Genomic DNA, 22,835 nt, shown 5'->3' on the forward strand with positions numbered 1-22,835 from the left:
TACAGTTCCCTTTTTATAATTTCTGTTGATGTCTTCAGATACTGGGGACAGTTCACTGAGGTGTCTGGTTGCTTTCAGTATTGAGCAAGGATGCTTAAAGATGTTAAACCTCAGAGAACATGCTGTGTCTAAAGTAAGAGTAGTCCTATATTAGTAGAGCAGGAAAAAAGAAAAGAGGAAATGAAATGAAATGGGAAATTTACCATTGTATTATACTAGGCTTAAGGAAAAAAAAAATAATTCTGCTCAGAAGCCCTATACAAATGTTGATTTTTTTTTCTAGCTTTATACCAATGGTTAGAATAATAACCAATAAAGTGTACTGCTTTACAAAGTGGGGGGAGGGGCCCACTTCTAATTCTATAGAACAGAGATATTAAGATTACACAAAATGGCCCTGGCTGGTATGATAAATGGTTAGAGATTGGCCAATGGACCAAAGGGTTGCTGGTTCGATTCCCATTCAAGTGCACATACCTCTGATGCAGGTTCCATTCCAGAGTCCCGGTCAAGGAGCAAATGGAAGACAGCCAATGGATGTCAATGTTTCTCTCTCTCTCCCCTTCCCACTCCCTTCTACTCTCTTGAAGGGTCAATGGAAAAAATATCCTCACTTCTGGGGTGATGATCAATAAATAGAAATAAATAAAAAATAAATAATGCACAAAATGGAGTTCTTTGGAACTCCCAACAAAAGAAAGTAAATGTTTGAGCATATTTCCTCTTTGTCACTCTTGCCACAATGCCATTGCATGTTAGTATGAACCTGGCTGACCAACCTTTTTTATGCCTCCTTGACAGGACCTCCAGGTGCCTAAAGGCAACCCTATGTGTCACCTCATTGATTTCCTTCCAAAATCCAAAGACTTACTTTCTAGCTCCTTATACGTGATTATCTAAACTACCCAACTCAGCTCATGATGGAATTCCTCTGAAAATCATTAACTGATATTATTGTGATCTTCACATCCAGAAGAAAAAAGATAGAACTTCTTGATCCCAAAGAGCACTTTCAAAAACAATGCTTTTCTGATTTTTATATCAAGACATTCATAAAAGACCAATGCAAAGTTTACTTTTTAAGAAATAATTCTATGCTAACTTCAGTAGAAAAAAAGTAGATAGTTATAACATTCTCACAGTTCCATGACATTTATAATGAACAACTCCATGACATTTGTATGTATTTCTTAGACACAGTTTGAAGGTTTGGTAATGAAACTGTAACAGCAACAATGAATTGTACATACCATAGGAGGATTGCCATAGAACTGAGGGACTGGGCAGTCCTCTATTTTCCCCCAATCTGAGATGTTTTGATAACATTTTTTTGGATTGTGCTCCTGCAAACTCTTTGGAGTCTGCCCACGTACAATTCGCCTAGAGAAGAAATATAAGTACAGATCATTTAGTAGTAGGAAATTAAGCAAATTTCTTGACAGTCTGTGCATATTTTAATTAATCCTCAACTGAGAAGATGGTTTTATTTATTTTAGAGAGTGAAGAAGAAGAAAAACATCAATATGTGAGAGAAAAACATCCATCTATTGCATCTGTTGCCTCCTGTACTCACCCTGACCAGAGATCAAACCTGTAACTTAGGTATATGCCCTGACTGGGAAATGAACCCCAAACCTTTTGGTGTATAGGACAAAGCTCCAACCAACTGAACCACCCAGCCAGGGCTGGGTACATTTTAAATATTCTAATATGGGTCTTGTGCTTTTCACTAAGATGTTATATCTTATTGCTCCTTCCAAATAGATTAAAGAAAAGGAAAGAAAATATATGATCTTTAGCAGTAGAAAAAAAATCATGTACAATGACACAAATAATTATATGCAACCTTATAAAGCAGAAGTTTTAGAACAATATATGTGTGGGTTTTTTTTAAATATATTTTATTGACTTTCTACAGAGAGGAAGAGAGAGGGATAGAGAGTTAGAAACATCGATGAGAGAGAATCATCAATCAGCTGCCTCCTGCACACCTTCCACCGGGGATGTACCCGCAACCAAGGCACATGCCCTTGACCAGAATAGAACCTGGGACCCTTCAGTCCACAAGCCAACGCTCTATCCACTGAAACCGGTTTCAGCAATATGTTTTCTAAAAGGGAGCATTTGTGCTTCTGTTTCTAGAATTACTTTCATTTATAAACAAACAAAAAACTACAAATCTAATAAATCAACTGCTATCACATACAGTGCCTTTATGCAGTTTAGAACAAGATGCTCCCTCTGTGAGGCCAGTCCTACAGAACATGGTCTAATTTTATTAATCTAGAGCAGGCACCCTTGTGTAGCTGACAACCCTTGCAGTTATAAACAATAGCCATGAGGCTTGGTACAAGTGCTTTATTTGTTTCAAAATTGTCTAAATTAAATCAAAAGTTTGAGTTCAATTTAAGATGGCTTAACTTTGTGGAGATTAAGACATTCTCACAGACATGAACACTAATGGTTTCTCCCTTGAAGTGCTCAGAGCCCATTCACTTCAATAAATACTAATTGAGCAACTACTAAAACTTAAGACAATACAGGCTTAGTGGGATATAGCAAGGGAGGCACAAAGTTAAAGAAGTCATGTCCCTGACCTCAAGAAACATAGATAGCAGGGTCTTCAGAACATGTAATAAGAAGAGAAATAGAAGGCCCTTTGTAGAAGTTTGTTAGGGACCTAAAATTTATTGTGCCATTTGTGATATTCTGATAATGTTTTAATTCAAGGACCTTAACCATCCTTTCTATCCCTAGATCTTGGGGAAGAAATTACCATGTATTGAGCATCTATTATATATCTGGCCTAGGAAAAGGCATTGTATCAAATTATCTCATTTAATCCTCATAACAAACCTAAAAGGTAAGTATTTTTTTAAAATATATTTTATTGATTTTGTACAGAGAGGAAGGGAGAGATATATAGAGAGTTAGAAACATCAATGGGAGAGAGTCATAGATCAGCTGCCTCTTGCACACCCCCTACTGGGGATATGCCCACAACCAAGGTACATGCCCTTGACCGGAATCGAACCCGGGACCCTTCAGTCCCCAAACCGACGCTCTATCCATTGAGCCAAACCAGTTTCGGATAAAAGGTAAGTATTAATACTCCCATTTCACATATGACGACAATGAGGCTTAGAGAGACTAAGTAACTAGAAGCTGTATGATCTGGTGAAAATAGTTCTGGACCCAAGCCAAGCAGTCTTGGTTTCAAATCCAAGGTGAACTTGGACAAGGTATTGAACATCGTTTGAACCTCAGCCTCAACTATAAAATAGGTTCACTAGGACCTCATCAAATATTTAGTTTAACAATCAATTGGCATGATGCATAACAAATTCCAGATACAAAGTAAGTGTTCAACAAATGACAACTATTTAAGTTCTTAATGCCCACCCTTACATGGAGAGGAAGAAATAAAAAATAATTTTCTCCTTCTCGAAGCCAGGATCAGAAATTAGAAAGCCTGGATTTTAAACCCAGTTCAGCTATCACCTAGTCATAAGACTGTAAGCAATCAGTCCACCAGTGTAAGTAGTAGATAGAAAATGGGTAAATATTACTTCTCTGCCTGCTCCAAGAAATATGCTTATCTATGAAATTATATGAATGTACAATTGTGGAATTATTAAATAAGAGAGGGGGCATTTTTCCCCTCTAGGATTCTCTGAAACAGCTGGATTATGATCAAGTCTCATTTAAAGATTCTCAATTGTACTTTGAAGAGCTAAAATTTAAGGTAGCTATTCCTTTGTATAATTAAAAAAAAATCAATGAAATTCATTACAAAAAAAAAGAAAAGAAAAAGAAAGAAAGAAAGAAAGAAAGAAAGAAAGAAAGAAAGAAAGAAAGAAAGAAAGGAAGGAAGAAAGAAAGAAAGGAAAAAGAGAAAATATCCCCCCAAAGAGCTTCTGGCAATATGGGTAACACATTACAAAATGAGGGTTGAAATTACAAAAGAATAAGAGAAACTGCAAACTCTTCCAATCACAAGTTCTGGCACTGTGTCTCTGAGGTGCCTTAGACCACCTAGGCTCCAGTCCCAACTATGCCACTTACAAACTGGGTGGCTTGGGCTACAGATTTTATATTTTTAGTCTTATCCCCACATCTACAATTTTCCCAGAAAATGGGTATTGTAAGAGCATTCCTACCTCTTGGGGGTTAAAAGAAACATTTCATGTCTATAACAAATACTCACTAGAAGTTAACTCTTTTATATTAGAATGTTTGAAGGCAATACCATGTATTTTCCTTCTAGAATTCTTCACAATGCCTTGATCAATTCTCATACACAGTAGGCAATCAATAAATGATTGGCTTGAATAACAACTTTCAACTATAGCAAACTTTTTCAACTGATTAATCATTAACTCTTTTAGTTTGGAATTTGTCTAATATGTTAGTAATTAAGCCACAGGAAACATTATAGCAGACACTAAGACTGTATGTGCATTCTCAACATGTTTTATATGCTTGCAAAGATACTCAAATTGTTATGTATTTTAAATTTTGTTATAAATAACAGCACTGTGAATAGCTATAAATTGAGTGCAAGAAACTAAAGTGCTGCTGAGTGGTTTCTACCACACTGACCTCTGTTGTCCCCTCATATTCTCTCAGAAGACAGTTGACCACACACAGACAAGGAGGTCCCTGTGCCTCTAACAGAGCATCACACCTGACATAAAATATTTGGCCCTGGAGTTTAAACACTCACTCAGCTCCATGGATGGCGAGACCAATGAAGAAGATCACAAAAAGATGATGTGTGTACCAAAATACTTCAAAGTAAGACCTCCGGATGGTTTTGGTGGAAGAGGTGATAATTAATATGAGGCACAGTGTGATGACAATTCCAGTAATGCCTGCCAACCGAGTCACAGCCACATACAGGCCTCCTTCAGGATTCTATAAAATGCAAATACATATACACATTATTTGTAGGCTCTCAAATCCAGGAATACCTATATATAAAGTGTCCAATATATAAGGCAATAGGTATTATAATTCCCTTTTCATAATCCTAATAATCTCTCACAGAGAGATGTAGACTTGGAATAGATATTTCTCAGTTTCAAAAAGTCTTATATGGTTGAGGTGTCATAGGAAATATGAATTGATACACTGAAATAGTTCTAAAGGTGTAGCAAATAAAGCAAATTAGTCTATTGTCCTAAAGATCTTGGCCTAAAAGGAGCTCAATATCTTTTTCCCTTTGTTTTGGAAATGGCCACAGTGCTTTGTTTGCAAATTCTGGGTATATCTAACATTTTAGGTTGCATTTCCCTAAAGCAGACCCTAAGATCAGAATTCTTAGGCAAGTGATTTAGAAAGGTTGTGATTCAGAAAAAAATGGTAAGGGAATGGATAATAGGACAGGAAAGATGAATAAGTCAAGTAAGAGAGTGATCTCATGCCAAGTCTTATAGAGGGTAGCTTTCTTCTGATGCTGCAGGGAAACTATTGTAAATGGTAAGTTACAACTCAGAGTTTATCCTGACTCAAGTCAAGGAAGTTGGGCTTTCATGGCCTGCATCCATCAGTTATTGGATAAGGTCTGCCCACGGAGAAGTAGCTATCCAGGTCTTTCTAGCTCTCTGAGCTTGTGGGTAAAGGGACTCCAATATCCCAATAGCCCCAGGGTGGTCCTATGAGGAAGACACACTTATACAGGATATTGGAAGTGAAAGCACACAGAATGGTGGGGCAGCACAGACACAGTAAAAGTGATCCAAAGGGATCTGGGCACAGTTTGGTTGGCTTGGTTACCTTGTATGTTCATAATGCCACCCTTATATATAATTGTACAAAAAACAATGAACAATATAAAGCAAAATATTCCACACATTACAGAAAAAGAGTTTCTGTTTTGTTTGATATTATTTCATTCTGTCCCTAATTTTTTTTGCATGTCAAGTCCAAGGATAATTATTTCTTCAGAATTAAGAGACTTTTCTTATAATCTTTTCAAAACAGAAGGAAACATGTTTGAAATTTGGTGCACAGAGATATGATTTGGCCATTATCCCAAGCTACTGGGCACATGAAGACCACTTGGAGCTTCTCCCTCTGAGTGTAGGGAGAAGTAAGTATTATAAGTAAGCTTCAACTGCTGGAAGGGGAGAAGACCTTTCCTTTGAATACAAGTGGATCCCCCTGGAGAACTGCTGAGTTATTCTCAGTGCACTGTACATATCAAGGAATGACAATTAGCAGACATAGGAGGACACACCTTAGATGCTGTAGGTAAAAAAGAACAAAAGTATAAATTGTCACCTGGCAGCTGGCCTGGTACTGACACTTAGACCAGAGTGTTCCCTATATCACATAAACAATTTCATAGAATGCCAGCATCATTCTGTGACTGTTACAGAGTGAGGCAAAAACAAAACCATTCAAAATCATGTCTGAACCAGTATAAGAAATACAGGTGACTACTATTAAATATTTAGCCCCATTCTATTCCCTTGTACCCCCTCAAAAGAATGAAGATAACCAGTCCTAAAACTACCCCCAATTCCTGACCATACCTGATCTAGAGCAAGTCCTTGCTTGCTTAAGCCTTTCCCAGATTATCTAACACAAGCCAGGTCTTATTACAACCCCTTTTTAAGATCCTTCTAAGATGCCCCAGATTTCCTCATGGTGTAAGGTTTCTTTTGCTGCAGCAAGTAACAAAGTAATAAATTCAACTTTATTTGTCTAGATATGTATTCCTGGCATTTTTTTCTGACCTAGGGAACATCAGAATCAGGGAATAAGAGGCTTACCTTTATTCTCTTTCGAGCAAAATTGAGGTAAGTTTCACCAGGCTTATCTCCAATGTCAGACAGTGCTATTGAATAAGGATCAGAATTGTTGACTCTGGCATTCACACACCATTCCACATTAAATAGATGTGCAATGGTGTGAATTGCTAAAGAGGGCAGAGAAGAGAAACAAAGAAGGTAAAGAGTGTTGGAAATTTTATTGTAAGCTGGGTTTGCCTATAGCCTCTAACTCTATGAATAGGGAAACACAAGGATGGCCCAATACACTTATAAACAAAAAACTGGGTCTCCAGGACCAGAGAGGCAAGGGAATTCTAGTGGGTAAGCTATTCTCTGGTTGTGTGAGTGTAGAAAAATCACTTAACCTCTCTGATCTGGATTTCCTAATTTGCAAAATGAAGGTGTTGAACTGTATGATCCTAAAGAGTTAACTAAGTTCTAAGATTCTATAAAATAACCTTGGTCTCTGAGTATACTTAGATGTCCTGTCGTTGTCTCTCTTACCCAGATATATTTATGCTCAAACAGTGAGACTCATGTAACATATATCTTTGACTGTTCTATTCACTGAACTCTGACATTAGTCCAGAAAGAGATGACAAAATTATATAAAACTGATATAAACCAATGGGCATAATAATTAATCTCTTTTTTTTTTTTAAATTTCACTCTTTGATTAACAAGCACCACCATAGGACTTACTAGGTGCCAAGAACTACTGTGCTTTATAAATACTTAATCCTCATGAGTCAATGATTTAGATATAATTATTATCATCTCTTCTTACAGATGAGAAAGCTGAGGTATTGGTTGTTGTAAAATCTCGCCCAAGGTCACCAAACTAATAACTAACAGGTTTAAGAATCAAATCCAGCCGAAGCCGGTTTGGCTCAGTGGTAGAGCGTCGGTCTGCGGACTGAAAGGTCCCAGGTTCGATTACGGTCAAGGGCATGTACATTGGTTGCGGGCACATCCCTGGTGGGGGGTGTGCAGGAGGGAGCTGGTCGATGTTTCTCTCTCATCGACGTTTCTGGCTTTATCTCTCTCCCTTCCTCTCTGTAAAAAAAAAAATCAATAAAATATATATTAAAAAAAAAAAAAGAATCAAATCCAATTCCAAATGCATGTGCTTGGAGGAGAGGGTGGCAAGGGAGAAATCAATGGGGGGCGGGGAGAGACTCATGTAATTATTTAAACAATAAAGAATTTTTAAAAAATAAAATCCAAGCAGTTTGGCCCACAAATCTGTGCTCTTAACCATTACACTATGTTGCTTTCTAACAAGATTTTATCATATATTTCACTTTTAAAATATTACATTTGCCATAGCTCAGAAATTCTGCATGATCAGTAGGAAATGAGAAATCCAACTTAACATCTGTGAACTAAGCCTATTTTACTCAGGGACAAACTCCTTCAGGGTAGAGTAAAAGTCTTTTTTTGTTCATTACTGTGTATGTGTGCATGCCTATAGTCTGGCACTTCAATTATTTATTAAGTGACCTAATGGAGATTTTATAAGAGTCTCAGATCCATCCCTTCTTTTTTTAGCACTTTAAAAAAAATTGGTATATAATTGACTTGCATTACATAAGTTTCAGATGTATAGAATAATGATTCAATAGTTGTATATATTGCAAAAACATCCATCACTACACATAGTTACAGAATTATTTTCTTGTTATGGGAACATTTAAGATCTACTCTCTTAGCAATTTTCAAATACAGTATTATTAATGATAGTTGCCATGCCAGATACAACCCTTCTTGTGCTAATACCACCACCTTAATAATTCAAAAATATATTGTATATAATACATATAAACACTTGTTTACCATATATATATATATATGGTAAACAAGTGTTTATATATATATAGTGTATATATATATATATATAAACAAGTGTTTTTATATATATGTGTGTATATATATATATATATATATATATATATATATATAGTGTTTAAATTATTAACTCCATCATTAGGGATTCTCTATAGGCTGTGGCTTCTATAAAGTTATTGCAAGAAATCCAAGAATCTACATGTTCAAACAAGAATTTTTTTAAATGAATGAATAAAAGCTCTCATATGTGGACTAACCAATATTTTTTTATATAAAAATTGCAAAAAAAGTTGAAGATGCTTGGATTTTATCAGAGGAACCCAAGATAAGAAAGTGTTAAGCCTTGAAGGAATAAATTCTAATGTTGGGTTAATGGAAAGAGGGTTGAATATTTTTTAACAGAACTCATAAAAAATACAACATATGTAACCACCACTTAATGTGTGTATAAAAGCTGACCTCCTATTTTTTAAAAGTAAGAATAGAAAGAAATCTTTGGTTCCAAGTTTTCTTTGAAAGTTCAAATATTATAATAAACTTACCAGTGTGAAGTGCAATCATCCATGCAACCATTTTATGAAAAGTGAGGTTCCTGTCCAGTTGTCTTCGAATTCTTGTTGAGCAAAACTTTGGATTAAGGGGGGGAAATGAAATAGTAATTTTAAGAAGAAGGATTTCTCTGTGGTAGACATTAGAGACATATCATCTCATTTAATTCTCACAACCACCATAAAAACTGTCATTCTACCTATTTGGTAGATGAAAATACTGAGGCTTAGATTAATGTAGTCATCACCCCAATGTCAAAGGGCCAGTAAGTGGCATAACTGACTTAACCAATATGTTTTATGTTCCCTTACTAGTTGCCAAAAAGTTTCTCCTGGAATCCATTGCTTAGTTGTATAACATATGAATTTGGACAGAAAACTTATCTAACCATATAGTTTATAGTACAGAATAATTTATTCAATAAACAGAGGATATAAAAATTAGCAAGGACAGGCCTTCCCTCAAAGACCTGACAGTCTAATGGGGACACAGACAAATGAACAGTTCTAGAACAAGTGAATAGCTTTAGAACAACACCTTTCTAGTACATACACTAAAGGAGAAAAAAAATAGTCCACCTGCCTATGTTGATAGACCACATCACAAGGAGAGTACATTAACCAAATAATAACAGCACAAATAACAACAGCTAATATTTACAAAGAGCTTATGCAAGAAGTTGCTTTAATTGTTTTACATGCATTGAATCATTTCATTCTTACACCAATCCTATCAGGGAGGTACCATCCCTATAAAAGAGATGAGAGAAAAAAAAGGTATAGAAAGGTTACCTTGCGTTAGGTCACGTAATTAATAAGTGACAGAGCTGGGATTTAAATTCAGAATGTTTGATGCCAAAGATATAAATATTCTGATATCCCATACCTTATATGGTTAACTGGGCATTAAAAATAGCATTTTGTTCAATACTTTTGTGTAACTGTTCTCCCAGCATATGTAAGAAGATGTGGATTTGAATCTAGATTCAGATCATTGCCCAAATTAGGAAAAAAAAAAATCCCCAAAAAAATCTGGTTTATGTTTGAATCAGAGTTTTACCCTTCTGAAAACCGTTCAAATGAACTCTGTGGCTGCTTTGTTCCCTATATGAGTGGGTGTTCATGTAAAAAGGCATATTAGTAGTCTTTACTTCTCCTTAATGCTGTTTTTCTACTAGATGTACTGCCATAGAGATTCAGAGAACTTTTAAGGAGAGCAGAAAGAAGTGAAAAACAAACAAACAAACAAAACCTTAGGTATTACAAATATACCAGAGGCCTAGTGCACAAAATTTGTGCACAGGGATGGTTCTCCCTCAGGCCAGCCTGCACCCTCTCCAATCCAGAACTCCTTGGGGCATGTCCAACTGCTGGTTTAGGCCTGATCCCAGAGGTGTTGGGCCTAAACGGGAAGTCAGACATCCTTCTCACAATCATGGACTGCTGGCTCCTAACTTCTCACCTGTCTGCCTACCTGATCGCTCCTAACTGACCCCCCTCATCCCACTGCTGGCCTTGTCGCCCCACTCAGCCTACTGTTCAGTCCTTTGGTAGTTCCTCACTAACCCCTCTGCTGGTCTTGTTGCCCCACACAGCCTGCTGTTTGGTTGTTACTGTGAGGGCGTTCTGACCAATTTGCATATTATCCTTTAATTAGTATAGATGGTTCTAAACATATTATTCAATTTAAATATATGGGTGTATAATATTAGGCTTAATTATTTTAAATAAAATGTCCTGATTTTATAGAAAAAATATAATTGTATGAAAAACTGTGCTTACTCCACTATCTCTCAGTTAGCTACATATAAGGAGGACAGGCTACTTTCACCAGGACAGCAGATTCCTAGAACTGCAGAAATACTAGTAAGACATTGAGGATTCCAGAAAAAGGAACAAGTAATTGGGCTTCTGTGAGCCAGGCAGATTACCCATATTCATTACATCATTTAATACAATGAGATTACTATTACTGTCCTCATTTTACAGATAATAAAACTAATACTAACTCTCATGTTCCTTGCATCTACATCTAATTGTATTAAAGGTTCATTCATCTTCCACCAAACCAAATGTAAAAATATACTCATTATTATTCTACCTATCAAAAAAAAAAAAAAAAGACAAGAATTTAAGTGTAAATTCTGGAAGGTGATCACAGATAACAAGGTTAGGGGGAGACTGGGAAAGGAAGAAAACCTATAAAGGTGTGTCATATCAACTGCCACTATCATATAATATATCAGTGAACTCTCTTGTAAGGGAACTCTGGGAGACTGTAGAACATGCCAGTTTTGTTTTCTGTTTTATTTATTTTTTCCTGAAAGGTTAGGAAACTTGATACTCATTCACCAACTTCTATCACTGGCTGAGGGCTGTACCCAGAGCATCAACACCCTGGTATGTCACCCAGGAAATGGCTGAGAGAAAATCCTCAGGCAGAGAATGACTGGGGCTTCCAGAAGGCAGTTGCCCATTTAGTGGAACTGTCAATGTGGAGGGAAAAAGGGTGGAGTTCAACAGTGATCCAGGCTCTCAAAACAAGGGTTTCCTATTTGAAATAAGTTATTTTACATTTTTGTTGGTGAAAACCTGACTGTCCTTTTTTTTTTTCTTATGTAACCTCATTGTCTTTTGTGCTTATTTCAAGTTCTGTGCTGTATTCTTTATAATTTTAAGGAAATATCTTTAAGGAAATATGTTTCTTAAAATCCCTGTAGTAAGCAGAAGTCTAAGATGATCCCCAATGACCTTATATAATTTTCTCCCTTTGAGTGTGGGTAGAACCTGACCTATGAATATGATTGGTGCCATTCCTGTGATTTTGTTACATTATATAGCAAAAGGGACTTTGCAGAGGTAAAGTCCCAAATTGACCTTATGAGAGAGATTATTTGTGTGGGTCTGACGCAATCACCAAAGCTCTTTAAATCTCGGTCTAGAAGTCAGAGTTGGAAGAAGTCAGAGATTAGAGGCATGAGAAGAAGTGTTTGATGCATTGTTGCTGACTTGAAGATGGAGGAGATTGTTACCAAGCAAGGGATCGCTGCCCAATGTGCTTAGAAGTCATGGCACTGGCTTTTGAGGGAGGGGGGGAAGGCTTTTATCTTTTAGTAAACTGGCACTGAGACATGAGGAAAGGTTCAATTCTGGCTCCCTGATCCAGGTTTCAGGGTAGGATTTTAAGGGGTTTCAGTGCCATATCTTCCTGGACAACAGACCCTTCACTTCTGTGCTCAGGTTGCTGTCGTGTACTGGTCCTTTGATTTCCTGGGGTGAGCCAATACTGAATATTTTTCCCCCTCTACGTAACCAAAAGGATTATGGGGAGGAAGCAGTTAAAGATTCCTAAGTGTTACTCATAAATGGTATAAACTTTTGTTCTGGGTTTTGTTACAAACAGTTTGATCTGTATCTGTAGTTACAGAGCCACATAACAAGGAAAACAGGGACATCTAGGATCTGAAAGCAGCCCTTGAAAGACCATCAGCAAGGAGATAGGAACTTCAGTCCTGCAACTGCAAGGAACTAAATTTTGCTCACAAGAATGAGCTTGGAGGAAGACTGTTACCCAGAGTTTCCATATGAGAATTCAGCCCTGTTAACATCTTGGTTCCAGCCTTGAGCAGAGAACCCAAACCACAGGTAAACTTCTGACCTGCAGGGCAGGGAGCTAAAATATTGGGATTGTTTTAAGCCACTGAGTTTGTGGAAATTTGTTACACAGTAATAGATAATACAGTCCTTATTGGCATGCTGGTATATAATTGGATGTCTATGAATGAGAAAATGAAAATTAGTAGGGTCAGAAAGCAGTACTGAATTACATTTCAGAGAGCAATTTTTGCTATGAGATATATCTGTGTTGTATCCCAGGCCTACCACCTAGCTGTGAGATGTTGAACAATTTACACTGTTACCAGTGTCCTTACCCATATATTTATCATAGTTATTTCCTCTTCAGTCTTTTCATAGATTCATTGAGTGATGTTTGATACATATTTGCTTTTTTGTATCATTATTTAACTTTTCATTTAGTATGGCTTGGCTCCCCAGCTAGAATATAAGTTTCCTGTATGCAGAACAGTATGTCATGTACTTTTTAAAAAAATCCTTTAATTATTATTTGTTTAAATGAATTACATTTTCACTGTACTAGAATCTAAGATGATTATTCTAAACCTACACAGATGTATTCACCCACATATCCACACTTGCCACACTGTTTTCATTTTTACTTCCTGACAATCATTTTGAAACATTTTGGGGATTTCTGTATGCTAAGGCCTATCCTTCCCCATTTTCCTCAATAAAGCAGGATGAGTCTTTACCCCTATCTTTCCTGGGGTGGGTCAATCATGCATATTTCTTTCTCCAGGTAACCAGAAATATTATAAACCAAAGTCTAAATGATAAAAACACTAGAAACTAAACAGAAGTTTTGTGACTGTTAACAAATTACATAGTGTTCTATTAACAAATCCTTAAAGTTACATTTTTATTCAGCATGCTCCAATCATTCATATATATGAATAACTTTCTAATAACATAATATCAAAATAGGACAGTTTTGAGTTTAAGTGGCTTGTAGGAAAGTGAATAGGCTCTGGGGGCACAATGACTGTGGTTTGAATTCCAACACTTTCACTTAATTTCATCCTCACCTCACTGGCTTAATATACATATTTCATTAGGTGAGGTCTATGGAGACTCAATAAGTGGCAGCAATTATGATTTTCAACATTAGTCACAATATGCTCACTCACTTTAATCCCAATCAGAAAAACAAGTTTCCTTTACAAAGTTCACATTTTAAGCTGTGAGACCCAGAAGGTGGGACACACCCCATCTGTAAAATAATGTTTCTTGTTGCTAATTTAAACAACATATATTACTTGACCTACAGGTATTTCTGTTTACAGAGCTGAGCTTCTCTGCAATTTGAAGAGCAGCCTTATTTTATCCCTGTCTTTAGAGACCCTCATGAGGGTATTCCTTCCTGGGCCAAAGGAAGCTTAAAGTTGGCCATTGCAACAGACATTGCTCATGGGGCATGACAGTTGAAAGGCAGTGCAATTTGGGCCTGTGGGGTAACAAACAAGGATTTCCTAACAGGCCATCCTGGTGAAAACACTGACCATTTCTCAGAGCTTACTTCCTCTAAGTATACACTATTCCAACAGGAGGCAGTGGAAGAATAAAAATTAATTTTGTCTCCTTAAAAATAAAAAGCTACAGAGCATGAGCCTCATTTAGCAAATGTTCACTGGATGCCTATGGTATATCAGACATTGTACTTTACAGGTGGCCAATCAATAAAACTTTCAAGCAAATGCAGTTTTACCTCTGGTTTCTTCTGCTGAAGATATTATTTGGAAATCTTTGTAATCAATGTCTACTTTAGTTATAGTCTCTTGATCCTATATTAGTAAATTGAGTGTTGCATTGTTCTTTAAAAGTTCTCCTTATGATATATGTAAATTTAGTATGACTAGGAAAAATGAGGCAGAATTCAAGTCAAGTTCTCCTTGTTATTGACAGTTTAGACCACTTTCCTTCCCCAAAATATTCTGTGATTGCCAAATTAGGTATTAAACTCCTCAATTGTACATTCAAGGTTCTAATTTACCAGCAAAGCTCCAGCTTCCACATCAGTCTTTTTTTAAAAAAACACACATAGACTTTATTTCAAGCTACCTCAAACAATTTTTGTCAAGAACATCTTACTAATAAAAGAGAAACATGCAAATAACCACCACTCCACTATGTCCACAGCCAGAGTGAGTATGCAAATAAACCCAATAAAGATGGAGGTAATTTGCATATGCAGTCACAGAGCAGTGTGAAGCCTGCTATGAGGGCAAGGGAGACCTTGGAGGGAGCTACTGGAGTGGTGCTTCAGATAGGACTTGCTGGCCCCGGGCGGCTGGGGTGGGGAGCAGGGACTTGCTGGCTTCCGGGAAGCTGGGAGTAAAGCCAGGGGCCTATTCTTGCATGAATATCATGCAACAGGCTTCTAGTTTAAAATATTACATTAAAATGTAGTGTTGAGACTGCTGAGCCTGATGACGAGGCCTGGACAATTACACACTTAACTTCAGTCATGTGCTAGCACAACAGCGTCTGTCCCCACCACATCAGTCTTATCTCCATATATCTGCCCTTTACAATCCCTACATTCCCCTCAAAGTAGATTGTTTACTGCTCCCCTATAGAAATTATCTGTACTTAATAAGTCATCTTAAAAAACAAAAACAAAACTAGTTAACATTAAAAACATACATTTTATTAAGAGAAAAAAATCAGAGGCTGAGTTAGTAGAATAGGTCCCATCAGTGTATCAATCCCAGCTTTGGAAGAGCTATTCAGATGTGATCAGGAATGGCAAAAATGTCCAAAGGGAAGCCAGAGGTCATGCTTACTCAGGGATTTCAAGAATACGATTTCCTTTCTCTGAATGGCTTATTTCACTTAGCATATAAATTCTCTAGTTTTTTTGTGTGTGGTTTAAATGCTCTCCAGTTCCATCTATGCTGTTGCAATGGTAAGAAGATCTTTTTTTTTTCTTTTTCTTTTTTTTACCACAGCATAGTATTCCATTGTGTAGATGTATCACATTTTATTAATCCACTCATCTGCTGCAACATGATCTCACTCATTTATGGAATATAATGAACAACATAAACTGATGACAAAAAACAGATCCCGAGACAGAGAAACATCAATCAGACTATCAAACCTCAGAGGGAAGGTAGGGGAAGGTGGGGGTAAGGGGAGAGATCAACCAAAGGACTTATATGCATGCATATAAGCCTAACCAATGGACAGAGACACCAGGGGGGTGAGGGCATGAGTGGGGGGGAAAGGGGGGTAACGGGGGAATAAGGACACATATGTGACACCTTAATCAATAAAGAAATTTAAAAAAAGAATACAATTTCCTCACCATTTCCTGTCCTTTTGTTCTTGCCATGTTCTCCAGGTAGAAAGTCTTTTTCTCTCATTTAACTCTCCTAGACGCTTATTTTATCCTTATATGCCCATATCTAATGCAACCTTCTCCAGAAAGCCTTTCTTCATCCTTTGCCCTTCTGATATAATGTCCCCCTCCTTTGATTCCCTGTAGTTCTTTATTTGTAACATTTTTTTGTGGGACCCATTTATTTGAGTACCATGTGTAGGTTCTAAGTTCTCTGCTGCTCATCTTTCTAAGTTCTGTGCTTCTCATCTTTGTATAATGTTATTAATAAGAAATTCATATACCATCTTATAGGTTACAAAAGTTCTTTCTATATAATCTCTTTTTCTTCAAGCATAGTACATTCAGGGGCTCATGAAATTGTTGAATTGAAAGTGAATGGAGCCCCAGGCAATTGGAAGGCCCTAAACTCCTCAATTCCTCAGACCCAACACCTCTTCATCACATTCATTATAATATGATTCATTGCCCATGGATTCCATTTGCTTGGAATGTTACCCACAAAAGAGATTTTCTCTGTCTTTGAAAAGCATGGCACTGTAAAATTAATTCCCACATTTCACATAAGCCTCATAAAGCTGTGTTTAAATACATATACCTACATATTATATGTCTCTCTGTGTGCATGCACATGGGTTTTATTGTCACTGCTGAGGTATAGGTTGATTGGTTGTTTTTGTGTGTTTTTTAATGTCCTTTTCAGATTAAATAGTGTCCCAGGGAGCTCCACCAACAATTAATATAGAAATAAACTATAGAATCAAGCATGGCTTGGCTCATGAATATTCTATAGAGATCGAAATCCTAACAAACTATTGATTTGCTCTTCTTAAGATAGGACACTTACTTAGCTTGATGGCCTTTGAGATTTTGAGGAACTCAAACTTTGTAAATGTTTGTTCTTACCTCACTGGAACCTCTGAGGAAGGAGAGCAGATTTCGACAGACTGGCAACAAGATCAGCATGCAGTTGAAATTCAGGCAGGCCGCAGGGGCCCTGGCCAAGGCCAGTGCTGACTAAAAGAGGAAGAAGATGGAGTAGGGTGATAATGTGAGCACATAACACCTCCTCAATTCCCCCAAGGTTCCCAGCATGAGACCCACACATGAGAGATCTAGTTACTTGGAAAGGAAGGTTTACCTTTAGGGCCTGCTGGGAACCTTTGTTTTAATCTGGCCCTTATCCAGTACCCAAACATTTTTAAATGAAAATTTTCAAACATACAGAGAATTTTAGATAATTTCATATTGAATACTGTTTACCCATCTCCAAAATTACATCTTTTACATTTTACTATGCTTGCTTTATCACATATATATCCATCTATACATCAATCTACCCATCCATCAACATATCTTACTTTTGATGCATTTTCAAAGTAAATTGCAGACATTAGCTCACTTCCCCTAAATACTTAAGCATGCATATCATTAACTAGAGTTCAGTGAAGAAACTGGTGTTGTTAGAGTCTTTTCTTAGCACTTAGACTAACCTCAACAGTAACTTACATTGATATTGTATAATGCTTTGCCTTTATAATTGTTCTTTGAAATACCTAAAGAAGTTGCATATTTTGGAGGGGGAAAGTGAAGAGAAATCATCCTTCTCAGCATCAACCTGAATAAGATGCCAACAACCATAATAATATAGTATAATGATATAATTATTAATATGTATGATTTATACTACATATTATAATTAGCTTTATTATTAAATAATAAATTCATGGTTTCAGCATGATGTAGCAAATAATATCCTCTGGGGGCAGCTATAGTTGTAATTATTTTCATCTATAATGAAGAAAAGACCTGGCAGTTCAACGAAACTGGGAATGCTAATGGACCCAAGGAATGTTGGGAACCTTTATTCTGTTGGTCTAATCAATGAATGTGATTCTTGGGCAAATCCCTCAAAGGCTCCATATATAGGGAGATTAATATTTCCTTCTGATCATTTCATAACATTTCACTAGGATTAAGGCTCTCTATGCACAAAAGTGGTAAGAATCATATGAAAAGTTCCACATGTCCCAATTGTGTCATGCCTGGATATAGCTCTCCAACTTGCCCTTCCATTCCAGAGCCAGTATTAGATTTCTCTTTTAAGCTAAACACTTGTCCAGAAGTTTTGGGGAGAGCAGGGATGCTTCTAGGACCCCTGCCACACTTTTGTCTGTCCCATACTAGAAGACTTAAAAACTCTTGTCCAGCCGAAACCGGTTTGGCTCAGTGGATAGAGCATTGGCCTGCGGACTAAAAGGTCCCAGGTTCGATTCTGGTCAAGGGCATGTACCTTGGTTGTGGGCACATCCTCAGTAGAGGGTGTGCAAAAGGCAGCTCATCAATGATTCTCTCTCATCAATGTTTCTAACTATCTCTCTTTCTTCCTCTCTGTAAAAAAAATCAATAAAAATATATTTTAAAAACAAACAAACAAAAAACAAACCACTCTTGTCTAGGGGGATTGCAATGGAGGAAGTGAGGTTGATAGTGCTATTCAGAATATTTATTGAAAAATTTCAAGGGAATGTGAACAAGAATAGTTGATTAAAATGTGAGCTATTCAATATTGCATGAGATGGAACTTATACTTACCCCAAGAAGTTTTCGAGTGTAAAAGAACTTAAGTGGAATATCATAAACTCGGTAATACCAGACAAAGAGGAAGACGTTCAAGCCCAGCCATACCAGCTGCACAAACAGAAACAGTTGCATGAGGTTTTCACATACCAACAGGTGGATTTCACTCAATATTGGTGACAGACCAGGGTTAGGACTTCCCCAAGTCCAGCCTTTGACACAGGTGGTTACAAAGCTGGATGAAACCATCTTAGAACCAGATCTTTCCTAGGGCAGTGACACTATACTTCCCTGTAATTAACTCTTGCACCCTGTGCTGTTCCACATGATTGTTTTACTACTTGGCTAGTATGCCAAGTCTAATAATAACTTCTCCTCTTTTCTGCTTAGCCTTAGATAGATAGATGATAGTGCATGACTTTTCTTAAAAAGAGAAGGGAAATAAATACATTGCTATATTGTCCCTGACACCAGTAGGACTCTGTGTTCTATTCTTATAGGTACCAATCACCTCCCTCCACCACACAGCATCCCACCCCAGCTAGTGGGAGTCTCATCAGCTAAATGTCTTTAATTCAGTGATTTTCAATGGTGTGACACAGCACATTGGGGTGCTATAAAAGACACACTGGTGTGCTATAAAAAAAAGAGTAATATTCAAATTAACTGTCATTCTTTCAAAAGTTCAATTTATGAGTTCTTTTTAATATCTATATAATGCTTTCATTGGGTATTTGGAAAAGCTATAGTTATAAGTCACATTTCTATTTTCCCAGTTGTTTATGATTGCTTTGCTGACTGAGACCACCACCATAAAATAATATTTGATATTTGCTATGTTAAAAACTAAAGAAATTAACATTTATATTTGGAAATTAGCCATATCTTTACTTACAAAGATAATTTCTCAAGATAGATTAAAATGATATATATACAAACACACACACACACACACACACACACACACACACACACACACACACCGTATTTTCCGGCATATAAGACAACCCCCTAATTTTACAGTTAAAAACAGGTTTGGGCCTATATTCGCTGTATAAGACTACCCCCCACTTCAAAGAAAAGACTTACTTTGCCGTCAAGATCTGCAGGTAATTTTTGTGCAATTTTGGTCTTTTGCCCCCCGATTTTCGGTTGACTTTTTTTGTTTCAAAAGTCGTCTTATATGCCGGAAAATACGGTATGTCATATATAGTATATATTATATATAGAATGTATATATGAGTCTAGATATATAATTTCAATTCCCTTTCTTTAACTTTATAAATAACTTAATTTACATAAGAGATAAGAAGGCACTTAAAAAAAATAAAGATAAGAATGTCAATTACTTTTGCTGTAATTCCTGAATTAAAGGTCAATTTCCCAGAGATGAGCCAGTCTTGTAGTTGTTATTTAGAAAGTGATATAAAATTTCAATTGCTCATTTTTGAATTGGTATAAACACATAAAAAGTAAAAATTTGCCTCTGGAGTAAACATTAATAAACAACTCAAACTCAGTGATTATTAACATGAAATATCTTCTACTCCCTATGTGAAATATTGGATAATTTAGTTCTCCAAAATACTCAAGAAATAAACTAGGTGAAGGGAGCCCATAGTCAAATTCTTTCCAAGAGAAAGCTTGGGAGAATGGACTCAGTTGACTTGCAAATGGATGCATGTTCACACAGTAGATAAGTTTCAACACAATTTATCAAAGAAATAAAATGAACAAACAAAAAAAACTTTACTCTATTTTGTTCCCAAGAGAACTCAGACAAGTCAGAGAATTCATAATGCATCGATACTTACAATAACAAAGATGGAGAGACCCTCATTCACAGCCCAGTTTCCCATGGTGGCAGAGGTTCAATGCTTGTGTCTAGCCTTTATTCTCTTCTGTGCTTCTTCCTCCCATGAGGAAATGAAAATAGCAACTTGGGGCAACCTATTTCCTTTTCTACAATCAGAAATTAGCTAATCATTGGTCAACTGAAAAACTTGTTTTCATAAAAAATTAAATATTTAAACCACAAAAAAATACAGAAATGATATCTATAATTATCTGATTGCAACTAAATGTAGTGAAATAAGAATGAAACTAATTTCTACAACTGAGAGACAAATAACAGTGTAATTCATGGTATGTATTTTACATGGTGAATTAAATTTATTACTAATCAGTTATCAACTAGAATTTTTTAAAAAGTCAAGCAACTAAGCATATCTTCATGCTTGGTAAAAACCACAAAATAGGTGCACTGTACTTTGACAGGCTGGAAGGGCATTTTCAATCTTGTTGAGCAAAATAATAACAATAGTGGTTATTGATATTTATAGAATGTTTACATTGTTCCAGTTTTCTAAAATACATAAATGTGTATACAAACACAGATATACATATATTTGTACACACACATACACTGATTGGCCAGATTATTATCTCTGAATGCATAATAATCTGCCTACTCAGTATATATATATATATATATATATATATATATATATATATATATATATATATATATTAGAGGCCCAGTGCATGAATTTGTGCATGGGGTGGTTCAGCCAGCCTGGCCAGAGGGAGGGGACATGGGCAGTTGGCCAGCCTGCCTGCTGGTTGAACTCCTCATTAAGGGGACAATTTGCATATTAGCCTTTTATTATATAGGATATACACTGAGTGCCAGATTATTATGCGTTCAGAGATCATAATAATCTGACCAGTCAGTGTATATGTGCATATGAGTTGATACATATATATGTGTATGTATATATAGATATGAAGACACACTCATACATTAATTCAGTATGTGTAATTCATTTAATTATAACAATTCAAGCCACATGATGTAGGCTCTATTATTATTATTACATTTAAAAATGAGGAACCTGAGACCCAAAGCAGATATTTTGCAAAGGTCATGCAGTTAAGAAATAGTGGAGCTGGGATATGAAACACAAGCAATTTGGCCACACTTTTTTCTTCTTTTTTTAAAATACATTTTTTATTGTTGATAGCATTAGATTTTCTCCCCCTCCTCCCCTCCTCTTTCTACCCTTCCCCCCAAGTAATCACCACCCTAGAAGCATTGACTTAAAAAAGACAAATCAGATGATGTCTCTACCTTGAAGGCATTAGTAGTAGCTCTGATATAAACTGAAAAAGAAGGGACATATTACATAACCTTAACTTCATAAAATTACTTTTAATTTTTTATCCATTTTAAAAATTAAGGGAATATATGTGTACTTATCTTACCATTGCCCCCCTCAACCCACTCCCATACATGCCCTCATCCCCCAGTGTTTTGCATCAATTGCTTATGCTTATATGCATGCATACAAGTCCTTTGGGTGATCTCTTATCTCACCCACCTCTCCATAAACATCCCACTGTAATTCAACAGTCTGTTTGATGCTTTACTGCCTCTGTATTTATCTTTTTGTTCATCAGTTTATAAAGTTACTTATTATCCACAAATGAGTGATATGTGGAATTTGTCATTCATTGCCTGACTCATTTCACTTAGTACAATGTTCTCCAGTTACATCCAGGTTGCAGAAAATGGTAAGAATTCCTTGTTTTTATGGCAGCATAGTATTCCATTGTGTATATATACCATAGTTTTCTGATCCAGTCATCTGCTGATGGGCACCTAGGTTGTTTCCAAATCTTAGCTATTGTAAATTGAGTTGCTATGAACATAGCAGTGCATATATCCTTTCTGATGGGTGTTTCTAGTTTCTTAGGATATATTCTTATAAATGGGATTACTGGGTCAAGTGGTAGTTACATTTTTATGATACTTTTTTGAGAAAGTTCTATATTGTTTTCTCCACAGTGGCTGCACCAGTCTGCATTCCCACCAGCCGTACATGAGGATTCTATTTTCTCCACATCCTTGCCAACACTTGTTTGTTGATTTGTTGATGATAGCCATTCTGACAGGTGTGAGATGGTACTGCATTGTTGTTTTGATTTGTATCTCTCAGATAAGTAGTGACTTCGAGCATGTTTTCATGTGTCTCTTGGCATTCCTTCTGTCTTCTTTCAAAAACATTCTATTTAGATCAATTGTCCATTTTTTTAATTAGG

The 22,835-nt window shown here is 36.4% G+C and overlaps 1 protein-coding gene across 1 annotated transcript in view; it reads right to left on the reverse strand.

Annotated features, from left to right (window-relative positions):
- Positions 1-20,694, reverse strand: part of LOC118702370 (cytochrome b-245 heavy chain) — a 35,466-nt gene extending 14,772 nt beyond the window's left edge. The window contains exons 1-7 of the mRNA XM_036408226.2: positions 20,549-20,694; positions 18,750-18,845; positions 17,061-17,171; positions 9,170-9,254; positions 6,780-6,925; positions 4,727-4,917; positions 1,251-1,380 (exon numbers count right to left, since the gene is read on the reverse strand). Of these exons, the coding sequence (XP_036264119.1) occupies positions 1,251-1,380; positions 4,727-4,917; positions 6,780-6,925; positions 9,170-9,254; positions 17,061-17,171; positions 18,750-18,845; positions 20,549-20,593 (804 nt within the window). The 5' untranslated portion in view covers positions 20,594-20,694. The remainder of the gene's footprint in view (positions 1-1,250; positions 1,381-4,726; positions 4,918-6,779; positions 6,926-9,169; positions 9,255-17,060; positions 17,172-18,749; positions 18,846-20,548) is intronic.
- Positions 20,695-22,835: the final 2,141 nt, after the last annotated feature.

Source organism: Pipistrellus kuhlii, unplaced genomic scaffold (genome assembly GCF_014108245.1).
Source record: "Pipistrellus kuhlii isolate mPipKuh1 unplaced genomic scaffold, mPipKuh1.p scaffold_m20_p_38, whole genome shotgun sequence".
NCBI lineage: Eukaryota > Metazoa > Chordata > Mammalia > Chiroptera > Vespertilionidae > Pipistrellus > Pipistrellus kuhlii.